The sequence below is a fragment of the Antechinus flavipes genome, chromosome 1, assembly GCF_016432865.1.
Source record: "Antechinus flavipes isolate AdamAnt ecotype Samford, QLD, Australia chromosome 1, AdamAnt_v2, whole genome shotgun sequence".
Taxonomy (NCBI): domain Eukaryota; kingdom Metazoa; phylum Chordata; class Mammalia; order Dasyuromorphia; family Dasyuridae; genus Antechinus; species Antechinus flavipes.
In genome coordinates, this window is record NC_067398.1 from 694,902,128 (window position 1) to 694,917,186 (window position 15,059).

The following is a 15,059-nucleotide window of genomic DNA, read 5'->3' on the forward strand; positions in this document are numbered from 1 at the left end:
TAACATCTGTGTGCTGTCCTCTGGTGGGACACCAAGCCAGGGGTTCTTAAGCTAGGGTCTACTAATGAGCTTTCATAAAACATTGATAATTGCATTTCACAATAGATTTTCTCAATAATTCTATTTTACTTATGCATTTAAAGTCGTGTTTCTGAGCAGGATTCACAGGCTTCTCCCAATTGTCTGCCCAAGGGATCCGGAACCCAGAAAATGGGGTGAACCTTCAATCCATCCTTCATTTTACTAAGGCAGAAAGGAGCTCACATGGATGAAGTGACTTGTCCAATGTGACTGGTCCTCAGTTGAGATTCAAACCTCCAATTTACTTACTTCACAAACCCTCCAAATGCATGTGCCCAATTCAACTTGGATTTATCTGCAGCGGTTTTCAAAAACTAGTTACAAGAAGTCAGCCTTGCCCGGGGTTCTCTGGCCTAGTTCTCAAAGGGCACAGACATTAGAAATGGACATTATTTCTTAATCCCAGCTGATCAATAATGTTTGTCCTCTCCCAACTCCCACCCCAACATCTAGGCAAATAAAAAATGAATCCTATGACCCCTCCCACCTGAAGTTATAGCCAGGAGCGACAGTGTGGGAAGAGTCTTGATTATCAAGGCGGAGAAAGGAATACTTTGGCAAGCAGTGGGAGGCGGCCAGGTCCAGGTTGCAGTTCCAGTTGATCTGAATGCCCATGATACCTCCCTGCATGTTTCAAAGCAAGAAGGAGGTCATTTGCTCATCTTGGAGCTTAGCTAATATACTGAGACCATTTGATCATGTAAAAAAAATCAATAAATATGTTTTTAAAGCCACTAAAGAGTTAAAAAGAACTCCCATCAGCTGCAGATGACGACCTAGAGGGTGGCTATCAGTCCCAAGAAGGTTCTCTTGTGGAGCCATGCTAGAAATGCTCTTTTAGGAAAAAGCTGGGACAGAATGAATAAAAGCCAGCACTTACCTCCATGGCCATCTGCTGGAAGTTCTGCCCTGCGCTCTCCACTATTTGGCCAAGACGGAATATGGGGCAGTATGGATTTGTCTTGGCGTCATAGATACAGGACTTGAGGTAGGTCGCATTAGTGTTGGGAAGGATATTCCTCCTATAGCAGGAAGGGAGCAAAAGGGAATATGAGGTAAGGAAGGTAGAGGGAGAACTGGTTACCAACAGCATTCCTCCAGGACTCTAGTCAAGCTTCATGCCCTTCCTGAGGACTTCCTTAGAGAATTCAGGACTCCACCTCTTCCATCAGTGCCAATAGGCTATTTGGCTTCTTAGGAGATAGTTCTGGGACACCTCTGTCTCCTCTTCTCCTCCCCCTCTTCCCCCCCCCCCCAATCCCTGCTGGCCAACCCTGGCGATAAACATCCTCTTAAGGACTAGCCTAGCTAATGATGGACAGGGTCTACCCCTAGATTTTTCCAGCTTGGGAGGACCAATGCCCATGGCTGGCAGAGGCTTACGAGCCAAGGACTCCGCCCTCAGGAGTAAAGGCCCCAATACTTACTTGGTGAAATTAAACTTGGGATACCAGATGTGGTTCTTAATCAAGAGGGTGAAATTCTCTGCAGCCTTCAGAAAGGCAGGTCTGAAATCACACACACACACAGACAAATGTAAACCGCTTTGGGTTATTCTATCTGTCTCTCCTTTCCTTCTCTCAGACAGAACCAGACCCGCTGCCTCCAACTACACAAAGAAGGATGCGAAATGTTGGGGACAAGAAGGGTTCTCAATCACTTTGAGAAGTTTCCTAGCTTGTGAGCATGGGGTGGCTAGGTGGCACCATAGTGGATAGAGCACCTGGCTTGGAATCAGAGCACTCATCTTCATGAGTTCAAATCTGGCCTCAGACATTTCTTAGTCGTGTGACCTCAGAGAGTCACTAAACCCTGTTTGCCTCAGTTTCCCCATCTGTATTATGAGCTGGAGAAGGAAATAGCAAACCACTTCAATCATGAAGTTATGCTTGTGAATTCTATAACAGAGTATGTTCCTAGCTTTTCCCAGGAGAGAGAGGAAACAAACAAGCTAGAGTACTGGCTGAGGAGGTGGGTCATTCACTGTGCATTTATGACAACATTTACAGTGAGCCCTTGGGATTGAGTTTATGTATACATCCCCAGACAGTTTAGTGGCCATTGTGACAGGTCTGGTTTTACAAGTCCAACCAAAGTTAAGTCTGCCTGCATGCTGATACCCTTCCCTGATGGGCACATTGTGGGCATGCCTCTCCTGGCATTGTGACCATCAAGGAGTTCCCCTTCACTTCCTGGCTGCTTTCTGTTCACCAAGCCTCTCGCAATTCTGAGAGGGCCCTGCATCTTCCTTTAAAAAAATTAAACTTTTAATTTTCAGTTCTAAATTCTGTGCCTTCTTTTACTTTACTCCCTCCTTCACCTACTGCAAAGGCAATTAATATACCATTATATATAGGAAGTCATGCAAAACATAGTTCCACATTGGCTATGCTGTGAGGGAAAAAAACCAATTAAAACAAAGAGGATGAAAATCATTGTGCTTCAATCTACACTCAGACAGAGTTTATCGGTTCTCTCTCTGGTAATGGTTAGCTATTTTTTTTTATCATAAGTTCTTTGCAATTGTCTTGAATCTTTGCATCAATCAGAGTAGCTAAGTCTTTTATAGTTGATTATTATTATAATATTGTAGCTACTATGTGCAATGTTCTCCTGGTTCTGCTTATTTCACTTTGCATCAGCTCATATAAATCTTCCCAGATTTTTCTGAAACCATCTTCTTTACTACTTCTTACAGCCCAATAGTATTCCATCAGAAACATACATTATAGTTCATTAAGCCAGTGAGGGGCATTGCCTCAGTTTCCAAATAGCCTAGTTTCTGATACATTTCTATAAGGGGAGTCAAGACTATAGATTTTGCTTGATAAATAGTCCTAATCTAAGCAATATGAAATTATTATCAACATTTACTTGGTACTTGCTGTATACAAAGTACCAGGATAGGAACTTTGAGTGACACAAAATCAGATGAGGTAGAGTCCTTGCCCCAGTGCTTAACACGGTGCTCAGCTCAACACGTGCTTAACAAATGCTTGTGGCCTTGGTAGCCTTGTGACTCTCTAGAGAGACTGGGACATTTATAAGAGACATTGTTAAGGTAGAAATGACAAAATGTGATAATAGAGTTGATGTATGGGTTGGGTGCACATAAAGAGATGAGTATGAGCAAAAGTGATCGGAAGGGTGATGATGCCTTCAATGATTAGAGGTGGTTGAGAAGAGGGGAGATTTTGGTAGGGGAGAAGGAGAGATAATGAATCCAGTTCTATAAGGGGATGAAGGAGTAGAATGTGAATAGGTAGGTTCAAAAAGGAAAAGCAGAAGAGATAAAGTAGGAAAAGATCAGTGGAACAATTAGAGGGGGAAGCAATTTGATGGAGTGGATTGGTGGGTGGGCAAATTGATGAAACGGGATTGGTACAGGGCTGACAAATAGATACGTGTGACTATGGAACTGGAAAGACTAAGGAAAAGAGCTGAATGGAATAAATAAGTTATTAAGAAGTGACAAGAGGCATAAACATTCACAAGGAGGTAAAAATAAACTGAAATGAAAATACTGGAAATCTCAATCAATACAATTTTATTAAACACCTATCGTGTCCCAGGCATTGTGCTAAGGATTGGAGATTAAAAAAGAAGCAAAAGACAGTTCCTGCCCTCAAAGAACTTATGGTCCAATAGGGGAGACATCACACAAACAAAACAAGTGATGCAGAAGAGAGATACAAAATAATTAAAAGTAGAAGACACTGGAATTGGGGGGGGGGTGGCGCTAGGGGAGGCTTCACATAGAAAGTAGGATTCTAAGTAGGGAATTAAAGGAAGCCAGAGAGGTCTCTAGTCAGAGGAAAGAGGAGAAAGCCTCTCAGGCACGAAGAACAGTCAGAGAAAATGCCCAGAGCTGAGAGAAGGAGAGTCTTTTATTATAAAATAAGTAGGAGGCCAGGGTCAGAGGATCAAAGAATATATCTTAGGGAGTTAGGGGTAAGGAAAGTGGACATGAGGGAGGGGCCAGTTTATGAAAATCTTTAAATATCAAACAGAGCATATATACATATATAATTCTGAAGACAATAGGGAGCCATTGCAGTTTATTTGGGAGGAGGTGACATCATTGGATATGTACTTTTAGAAAACCACTTTAGTGGCTGAATGGAGAATGGACTGGAGTGGAGAGAGTAGAAACAGTAGACTTCGATCCAGATGCTAAGTAACAAGAGTCTGCTTCAGGGGGTGGGATTGTTAGAGGAGAGAAGGGGCTGTATTTGAGAGAAGCTGCAAAGATACAATCAAATGGCCTTGGCTAAAGGCCTTGGATATGGGGAGGTAAGAGCCAGGAGGAGTCCAGGATGATTCCTAGGTTGGAAGCCTGGGGGACTGGGAGATTGGTGTTGCCCTCTACCATTATGAGTAGAAAAACTCTGCAGTGACTTGCTTCCAGATATTTGCCTTCAGATTTTTGATACTTCTGTCACAGATCAGTGACTTTTCTCTAACTGGAGGCTGACCTTTCCCCTAGAGGACAAAAGGATGGGACTCAGAGCAAAATAGTCTTCAGGCTGATAGAGAGAAAGAAGCAATCTCATGGGAAACAGAAGGGAGGGTTCAATGGGGAAAAATGGGATCTGAGAATAGCCACTTCTCTCCCCAGATGACAAGATGTTCATGAGTTGAAGAACGTAACCCAGAGGAGAAAGGGAAGGGCAATGACAGAACTTAAAGAGAGACTTGGGACTTTTCTGAAGAGGTAAGCAGGGAGGGAGGGAGCTAATGGCTGTAGAAGCTAGTGGATGAGAAAGCCATCATTCAGGATGAGTGGGGGGGCGGCGGGAAGGAGAATAGCTGGAGTTGCTGATTGTCTGCTTCCTTTGATGATCTGATTAAGAACCACAGCGCTTTGCTGTCTTCTTGGGCAGGTAACTAAGGTGTAACGACAGCCTCCTAAGACTTACCCAAATGGAATACAACCACTCATTTCCGGTGAGTCCCATGGATACTAATGGCATTCCCAGAAGGAAGCTGGAAAATACTGCAGATTATTAGGAAGCCTCAGGCAAGAAACTGTTGGCCCTTGAAGGCAAGGGATATAGAACAAAAAGTAATTTGGGAAATAAATAGCAGCTAAGATGGTGGTGTCTGGGAATTGCATCTGGACTCCTGGATCATAGTTTAAAATACAGGAGTGATGATACCTAGCTCCAAAGGGAATCCACCTGCCAAAAGCATCCAAGAATAGATCTTCAGATTGAATCAAGCAGGGGAGGGAGAAGAATTCCTGTGTGTAACCCCATAATTAGATTTCACTGATACTGCTGTTTGTCCTTCGTTCTCCAAGAGAACCATGACAACAGGGAGGGGATGCCATGACATGCAAGTTTATTGGATTTAAGTAATTTAAGGCTGTGCAGTCACCAGTTCACTTTCCCCTCCAGAGCCATAGGGGTCCAGTAGCCAGACATAGATCAGGATCCCTGGAGAGGGTTCTGGATGAAATGGGAGATCTTGGCCTTTTTAAGCTAAAATCTTCAAAAAGTCTCAGTTTGACTGAGGCAACACCCATTCAGTGAGTAAGGAGAGGTAGCAATGGAGACAAAGAATCTCTTCTTTCACCTAGCCCTGCCAAATCTGAATGAATGAATGAATCTAGGAGGGGAAGATTCTCAGGGTTTCCAACCAAAGCCGAAATGACTGCTATTTATTTACATTCAATCTGACTCAATCAGGACCCAAACATGACCCAATGGGGCTTGGTCTAGGGATCCCATAGATAGGAGATATAAAGGAGAAAAAAGAACAGCTTAAAGAGCCAGAGGTAGCCAGGAGATTTATTAAGTGCCTACTGTATACTAGGCCCTGTGTTAAGTACCATATAAAGAAAGGCAAAAAAGACAGTTGCAGTTCTCAAGGACCTCCCAATCTAATGGGGAAGACCCAAAAAACACTTCTGTTCAAATAGCTACTGACAAAATAAACTGGACAATCTATAGCGGGAAGGGAATGGCATTAAGGAAATTTGGGAAAGACTTCTTTACAGAAGGGGGATACCCTCTGAGACTTGAAGGAATCCAGAGAAACCTAAAAGTAGGGATGAGGAGGGAAGCACTCCAGGCATAGGGGACAGCCAGGAGAAATGCCTGGAGCTTGGAGATGGAGAATCTGGTGAGAGCAACAGCCAGGAGGCTGGTGTCACTTGACAGGGTATGTCACAAGGAGAGAAAAATGGCATAAGGTATAAGAAGACTAGAAAGATGGGGATGGGGAAAGGGCCTTTAATAGCAAAATCCAAAGCTTCCTCAAGGGTCTGGATCCAAAAGCCAGAGTTTAGGAAACAAGGGGAATTGTTGGTTTTAACACAAGGGGCAAAGCTCAGACATGACAATAAAATCTACCACGAGAACATCTATGGTTATGGATGGGTGAGAAAGAAAGAGGAGAGAGAAAAAAGGGAGCTGAGGTAAGATAGCAACATATTCTAAAAGTTTGTTTGTAAGAGCAAGTTCAAAATTGAGAGAGGGGAACTACCTCAGAGAATATTTAAAAGTCAAGGTCAATGGAAGTAGAAAGTGAAGTCATTTGGTCATTAGAAAATACTACAGGCCATCTGGACAAAAAGGAAAATGGAAAAGTTTTGGGAAATAGCTCACAAGGGTAATAAGTGAAAGCTAACATGATCGCATATAATTCATTTTAAAAGAGAGTATAAAAAAAAATCCAGTGCTGAGAATGCTAAAACTCATAACAAGCTGAGGTTGGAGAGGAAAGCTAAGGACAACAGCTTTTTAAGTTCTTTATTTCATTAAAGAGCAGTTTGTAATTGGATAAATAGAAGCATTTTGCCTTTTTTGTTAGCTTTGTTACCTAATGTTTTATCTATTTTGTGCTTATTTTGAGTGGAATCTCCCTTGCCAATATGACTTTTTAGTTTTTATTCTTACTACATAGAAATGCTATTGATTTTGTGGGTGTGTTTTGAAGTGTGCAAACAAGAAGGGTTTCAAAAAGACTCCCCTAGGAGAAAAAGGAGGATCAGAGAAGGTCCAGGATCTTTGTTTAGCATGGGTGGGATGATAACTGAAGATGATGATGGAGAAAGCTGTTCAATGCCTACTTTGCTTCTGCTTTCTCTGCCAGAGGAACAACAGGAAAAGATTGAGTAACCCGGAACTGATATCCAAGATGGGTGATGACAGAATAAGAGCACACCCATCTCCCATGATGAATTCAATGTGCCCAGGCCGGAGGAACTGTGTCCTTGGGTCCTGGGAGAACAGGCACATGGGATTGCAGAGTCACTGTTGGAAATGCTCGAATGGGCATGGCAAGGCGGAGAGGGACCACAAACTGGAAAAGGGGCAAACATCCCAGTTTTTAAAAAGGAAGAAAGAGTAGACTCTGTCACCTACGGGTCAGTGAATGTGACTTTTGTTCCTGAGTCAATTCTAGAATAGATCACTAAAGAGTTATGAAATATGGAGAAAGAAAAGTGTTGGTTACAAAGGGTCAGTATGGCATCATCAAGGATGGGATGTTTTTGTGTTTTTGACTAGTCTCACTTCCTTTTTTGAAAGGATTACTAAATTAGATGGTAAGAAGAAGGCTGTATATTGAGCTTATCTTCGTTAGCAAAACTTTGGGTAAAAGTACCTATCTTATACTCTCCAGTTGGAGATAATTTGGATTCTATGGCAATATCATTAGCTGGATTTAGAGCTGCTAAGATTGTTGAACTCAAATGATAATTGTTAACACCTCAATATGAATGTTTGAGGAAGCCTCTAGGGAAGTGTCCCAGAATTCTGTGTTTTTCCTGGTGTTGATTAACATTTTTAAAAATCAGTGATGTGGATAAAGACAGAGATGGCTTGCTCATCAGTTTTGAAGGTGACACCAAAAGAGCATAAAGAGCTAACCTAGTGGATGATAGAATCAGGATCCAAAAGGATCTTGATGGGTTAAAAGCTGAATCTCATCCGATAAAATTCAGTAGAGATAAATAAAAAGATTTATACCTGGGTATTAAAAAATCAATACACAAGATGAGGGAGACACAGTTGGACAGCAATTGTTCTGAAAAAAGATCTGGGAGTTTTAGTGGATTAGAGGCTTAACAGAGAATGGCAAGCCTATCACTTCTGTTCTGGACACACTACTTTTATTAAGTGCCCCCAATAGCTATTATGGGTTAGGGTTAGGTGGTATAGGTGATATAATACCAGGCCTGTAGTCAGAAAGACCTGAATTTAAATCTGGCCTCAGATACTTACTAGTTGTGTAACTCTGAGCAAGTCATTTAACTTTGTTTGCCTCAGTTTCCTCATCTGTAAAAAGAGCTGGAGAAGGAAATGGCAAGCCATTCCAGTATTTTTGCTAAGAAAACTCCAAAAAGTGTCACAAAGAGTCAGATATGAAAACAATTAAACAATAATAAAGAATTCATTAGCTTTTTTTCTCCCTTAAGCCTGTTTTGACTTACTGGGCTTCCTGTTCACTAAAAACTCCAGTCATTTACGTTGGGCGTTATTTCTTTGTCTAGTCATAATTCTTCTCTCCTAAACTGGTTTGATTAATATTTTTGCACTTGAATGGACAATTTTTACCCTTTTCTTTCATTTGTAAAATAAGCAGATTGGATCAAAAGATCTAAGGCTTCTTCCAGAGCAAAATATTCTAGGAGTTTTTACTCGGCCATAACTGGCAACTTTTAGGAAACATCTGGGACACCATCTAGCACAGTAAATATTTGTTGAATGGGACCAAATCCTCTCTTACTAATCATAGTTTATGATCTCTTCACTTTCCCTAGCCTTAGGCCTGGGCCAATCTGTCATGACTCACCGGGGCACGTAAGTATCATTCTCCACTGGACACCAAGCCATCACCTCACATGTCTTCACGTGAGCATTATAGTTTATACATCTTCCAGTTGTCACTCCTGGAGCAGGATCAGGAGGAACAATGAGACAAGTGTCTCACCATAGTGTAGACATCCCAACTCCCTCCCCACCATTTTCTACTATTGGATCCATGGGCATCTTAATCAAACCATCAAGCAACTTTAACGTGTAAAGATTTGGGCATCAGCATGAAGTCCAACTGCATAGCAGCATGAGATCAATGATCTCACAAGGGAATTACTTTTTTCTCAAGGCAAATAGATGCTTCCTGGGGTCTGAGAAAATTGCAGAGGACCAGAGATCTGGATTATTAAATACTGGTCTTGTTATAAGACAATCCCAGGGAATCCTGAAGTCTTCTTGGCCCTTAAGTTTTTTTTTTTTTTTTCTATCAGAGAAGGAATAACTCCATACTAAAGTAAGATGGCCTTACTTCTCTGATAGAAAAAACTCAAGGCTGTTCTCTCCATTACAGAAAGTCACATTGAGAAGGGCTTGATTTTCCAAGTGTTAGTCTAGACTGCTGTTCCAATCAAACAAAGGGCTATTATCTGAACCCATAAAGAAAACATGAACTTTGAGCCTGCTGGCCTTTTCTAGCCAAGAAGCCAAGAAGATCAAATAGGTTGTATAAAGTGCACCATGGGAGATAAGGTCATACCACTGCCATGGACATCAATGGAGCCAGAAGAACAGTCATCGTCTGATTTACACTTAGTTTCAGCACTCGGAAGCTGAAGAAGACAAAAATGAGGAAAAATAAGGCGCATGTGGGTTTACTTTTGAAACCACAGCCAGTACCCACGTCCTAGGACCCACGGCACTCAAAAGAACAAGGCACAAGGAAGAAGACCATCGCTGGTAGCCTGTTCTACAGGAAATGCTTATCACCTACCTCAGCACAGGTGCTCTGTCTCTGATTCAAGGTAGCAATCATGTTGGTCATGATAAACAGTGCGTTCTCCTGCTGTAGAATGGGAAGAAAGACAAGGATGTTGACATCTATCTACAGCCCACACATACAGACAGAAAAGTCAGCCAGCTGTCGATTCATATACTATCGGCTGCTCTCAAGTGCCATAGTGGAAAGCAACCTGGTGCTCCCTACGAAAAAGATTCACCATTTAGAGTCTCTTGACAAAGACAGGCTTTTGGAGAAATGACTGTTCTTTCTTTATATAAACTTTTACCCCAGGTACTCAGGTACTTAGGCTTGGTGCTGATCAATCATCATGACCAGCATGGTAGGATGTAGAGGGATTTCTTCACAACCTACATATTTCTTTGGATATTCTCTTCCAAACTTTATCCGACCTTGTGGGTACATTTTACAGAACCTATTTAATGTCCTTAGCACAAGATTCCTGATTGGAGAGCTATGGTAAGATCAAAGTCTGTCTTTTCTTTGTCAGGTTGGATAACCATTCTACCACAAGAAAGATCTGAAAGTCTTGTCCCTCATCTTCCCTTCATCTTTTCATCTCAGACAGAGATTTTGAAATCCATTTTTCTTATTCTCTCAAGATACTAATAACTAAGTGTCCGCCAAACATCTGTGTGTATGAGACATTGAGTCTTTGCTTATCTCTTCCAGCCAGGTCCAAATAACTACAGAATTGGCTTGTATCATTCATCCTTTAGGCATTTAGTCACATAGCAGTATGTCACATGATATTTTCAACTTGCTTTGTATCTCTGTGTATAAAGTCTACTTTTTAAGGAAGAGCTTATTTCAGTCCTCTGAATGAGTTTTTAAAAAATTTTATTTGCTGAGGCAATTGGGCTTAAGTGACTTGCCCAGGATCACACAGCTAGGAAATGTTATGTATCTGAGATCACACTTGAACTCGGATCCTCCGGACTTCAGAGCTGGTGCTCTATCCACTGCGCCATCTAGCTGACCCTCTGAGTGAATTTTCAAGCTGATTGAGTTCGATTCTTAATCTGATTGGAAGAGAATGAAGACAAAAACAGAAAAAAAACAAGAGGGAGACTAGAAGAAATAAAGATGAAGGTGAACAACTAGAAAGTCATAACATAATAAAGAACTATTAGGCTGAGTCAGATGACTTGAGAAAGCGTCTTAAGACATAGCATGATTAGAAAACCTCCAATGAAAGAGAAACCAGATCTTTAAAGTCTAGGAGAACACCACAAAAACTCTGGAATGGCTTAAAAGAGATGTAAGAAGTTTAAAGGAGGAAATAAAGACAGAGATTAAAACTAAAATTTGGATAGAAATAAGATTGCAGAAGGATCGAGCCAGGATGGTAGAGTAAAGGCAAGGACTCATCCAAGCTCATCTTCAAAACTCTCCAAATTCTTTTAAATAATGACTCTGCAAAAATGAATTGAACCAGCTATATCCAGCAAAAGAACTCTGGGAGATGACTATGAACCACTACATAGAATTCCCAATCCCTCTATTTTTGTCCACCTGTATTTTTTATTTCCTTCACAGGTTAACTGTACACTATTTCAAAGTCTGATTCTTTTTGTGCAGCAAAATAACTGTATGGACATGTATACATATGTTGTATTTAACTTATACTTTGACATATTTTACATGTATTGGTTAATCTGTCATCTGGGGGAGGTGGTTGGGGGAGGAAGGGGAAAAATTGGCACAAAAGGTTTTGCAATTATCAATGCTGAAAAATTACCCATGCATATATCTTGCAAATAAAAAGCTATATAATCAAAAAAATGACTCTGAAATAAAAGAAAAAGAAATCAGTAAGGCAAAACAAGAGAGTTGGTAATATAGAATGTCAGAATTTCATTTTCAATTCAGTTTCACAGGTTCTGAAAAGGAGAATGAAAGATTCAGAATTTGAGAAATACAAATAGAGAAGAAAAGTTGCTAGGTTCACATAGGCATTAGAATGGTAGAGCTGGGATTCTTTCTGTTCAACAAGTCCTTCTAATTCATAAAATCAGAGGATCAGAGATTTAGAACGGATCTAAGAAGTCTTCAAATCTAACCCCATTATTTAACAGTTGAAGAACTGGAGAAATGAAGTGATTTATCCCAGGTCACACAGAATAGCAGAGCCAAAACAAAATTATGTGATGATCAACTCTGATGGAGCTGGTTCTTTGCAACAGTGAGGTGATTCAGGCCAGTTCCAATGGACTTGTGATGGAGAGAGCCATCTGCACCCAGAGAGGATTATGCAGACTGAATGTGGATCACAACATAGTATGTGTACCTTTGTTGTTGTTGTTGTTTGCTTGTTTTCCCCCTTTCTCATTTTTCCCTTTTGGATCCGATTTTTCTTAAGCTGGTTGATAAATGTGCACATGATTAACCTATATTGAATTGTTTACTGTCTAGGGAAAAGGGGTAGGGGGAAAGAAGGGGAAAAAAAACTTGGAACATAGGGTTTTGCAAGAGTGAATGTTGAAAACTATCTCTGCATGTGTTTTGAATATTAAAAGTTATCATTAAAAATGAAAAAATGACAGAGTCAAGATTTAAATCCAGGTCTTCTGAATCCCAATTAAATTTCCTTGTTCATTCATTTCAATCATAACCAAGTCTTTGTGACCTCATTTGGGGTTTTCTTGGCAAAGATACTGGAGTGGTTTGTCGTTTCCTTTTACAGATGAGGCAAACAGGATTAAATGACTTGCCCTGCAATAAGTGTCTAAGGCTAGATTTGAATTCAGGTCCTCCCAACTCCAGTCCTGCGGTCAATACCTTTTCTATTATAGCATTTTGCTTTCCCCAAAGAAACTGAAAGGAGTTGAAGATAAATGTGAAATATAATCCTGAAAACCTGTAACTTCAGTATTAACTGATCAATCTGATTTTTCTGAGAAGTACTTAAGTCCAAAATCAATTTTTGAACCTGAAACTGCTTTCTCCTCCCTCTTCAAATTTTCGGAAAGCATCGACCTGATCTCTTTCATGTTCTGCATTGCATTATGTTTACCTATAGATCATTCCCCACAGTGAATTACAAGTTCCTTGAGGGCAGAAATAATGCCATCTATTCTCTCTCTCCCATCTGGCCAGCCCAGAGATTTGTACATAGGAAGAACTTAATAAAGGTTTGTTGAATTTAAGTTGGGATAACCACCTTGGAATTGATTGCAGAACAGAGAGGAAGAGAATTGAGTTGTAAAACTCTTCCCTTACTGGCTCCTATGGTGAACAGAGGAAGACAGAGTCAACACTATAAGGAGTCGGTCAGAGTCCAAACACCAAGCCATGATTTGCTCAGTCTGGGAGTTGCCTCCTAATTTTAGGGACTAGTACAAGTGACTTGCTCAATGTCATACAACTGGTAAGTTTGAGAAGCAGGACATAAACCCAACATATGAACTCCAAACCCAGCCCTCCAGTCATTGCCCCAGGCTGCCTCTATTATTTCACAGATACCTTGATCAACATAGAACCAACAGCTAATTTTAGGACCAGCACTGTATTCAATAAATACAAATCAACAAATAAAAATTTCTATTCAGTCTGGGCAAAGAAGGAATAGAAGAGCTTGTAATAGGCAAAAAGGGAATAATAGAAACTGGAAGAAATTATGCAGATGGAACTTGTAAAGTTTATTTGTGAAGAAGCCAATGAATCTTTAATCCCATTAAGAAAGAAGAGTTTTTGTATAATCCGTAAAGCATTTTGTTCAGATCTGCCATAGAAGGCACCGTGGCTGTGTATTACCTTACAACAGTTGTAATAAAAATATTAATACTAATGATAATCAAGACAGAGCTACCACTGCCATAGCAAATTAAAGTATGCCAAACACTTTCCTAATGTTGATTCATTTGACCCTCGCAATCCTCCTGTGAAGTGGATTTTACTGTTTTACTGAGGTTCAGAGGTAAAAGGACTGTTGGAATATAAGGGAGTGACCTGACAGTGGCTGTTGGAGATCCAACCCAGAATGGATCTCCAAACCAGAATGGATCTCCTCTTGTGAAAGGATGATACAAGGAGACTGAGAGGCAGTTGCTGTTCTCTGACTGAGAGGTGGTTACATTGTCTGATCCTGGCTAAGTCTGTCCCAGCTTCTATGCTCTATTCTAATTATCATAGGTGGGAATCTTGTGGAACTATAGTAAGTACTAAGTACATGTACTGAACTAGAGAACTATTAATCACCATGCTAAACTAGATAACCATTGTCTTTATCTATTCCACTGACTTAGCACCTTATAAGAATCCTTGTTTTAAGTACAGAGTTCTGGCCCATAACAAGGGACTTGCCTGAGATCATACAGGATTCAGATCTGGCCCTTCCTCATACCACATCCAGATTCTACTCATTATTCCATGTTGTCTTTCTACAAGAAGATACAGCAGGTCCTTGAATTCTCAGGAACAGGTTAAAGTCAAATTAAGTCAACAAGCATTTATTAAAAATCTACTATATATTCCAGGCACCGTGCTGATCAAATTAAATTCTCATTAAAAAACCCTGCAATCTATGGATGCAACAGTCATCTAACCACAATACTTATTTTAATTCCCTTTACAGAATGCTAACTACTCTTCCCTTCTCTGGAACCTCATATTCACCTTAATATTTGAAGGATTTGTGATTTTATTTAGATAGATACTGGCCAAATGACAGGGATCCTAGATCCCAATCCTTCTTACCTTTAAGAGTTTCTATGGCCAAAAGGATCTATTCTATTTTTTTTTATTATTATAGCTTTTTATTGACAACATATACATGGGTAATTTTTCAATATTGACCCCTGCAAAAACTTCTGTTCCAACTTTTCCCCTCCCTCCCTCCAACCCCTCTCCTAGATGGCAGTTAGACTAATACATGTTAAATATGTTAAAGTATATGTTAAATACAATCTATGTATACATATTTATACAGTTATCTTGTTGCACAAGAAAAATTGGATTTAGAAAGAAGGTAAAAATAACCTGAGAAGAAAAACAAAAATGCACAGCTTCCTATTCTTAAAAAAAAGTTGACATGATATAAATAGGCTTGAAGAGAGGGGGATTTGCAAGGCTCCAGGGCATTTATTTTTGCATATTTTTCTTTGCATAATTTTAAGTCTCCCATGAGATCTAAACTACCATGATCTGATTGATCCACATTCATAAAAGTGTAGATCCAAGACTGTCCTCCTCGC

At 40.3% G+C, this 15,059-nt stretch overlaps 1 protein-coding gene across 1 annotated transcript in view; it reads right to left on the bottom strand.

Annotated features, from left to right (window-relative positions):
• The window catches only part of P2RX4 (purinergic receptor P2X 4), a 31,841-nt gene that overhangs the window by 4,421 nt on the left and 12,361 nt on the right, over nt 1–15,059 (bottom strand). The window contains exons 3-8 of the mRNA XM_051972758.1: nt 9,838–9,909; nt 9,604–9,676; nt 8,884–8,980; nt 1,509–1,589; nt 962–1,103; nt 569–705 (exon numbers count right to left, since the gene is read on the bottom strand). Coding sequence (XP_051828718.1) covers nt 569–705; nt 962–1,103; nt 1,509–1,589; nt 8,884–8,980; nt 9,604–9,676; nt 9,838–9,909 — 602 coding nt within the window. The remainder of the gene's footprint in view (nt 1–568; nt 706–961; nt 1,104–1,508; nt 1,590–8,883; nt 8,981–9,603; nt 9,677–9,837; nt 9,910–15,059) is intronic.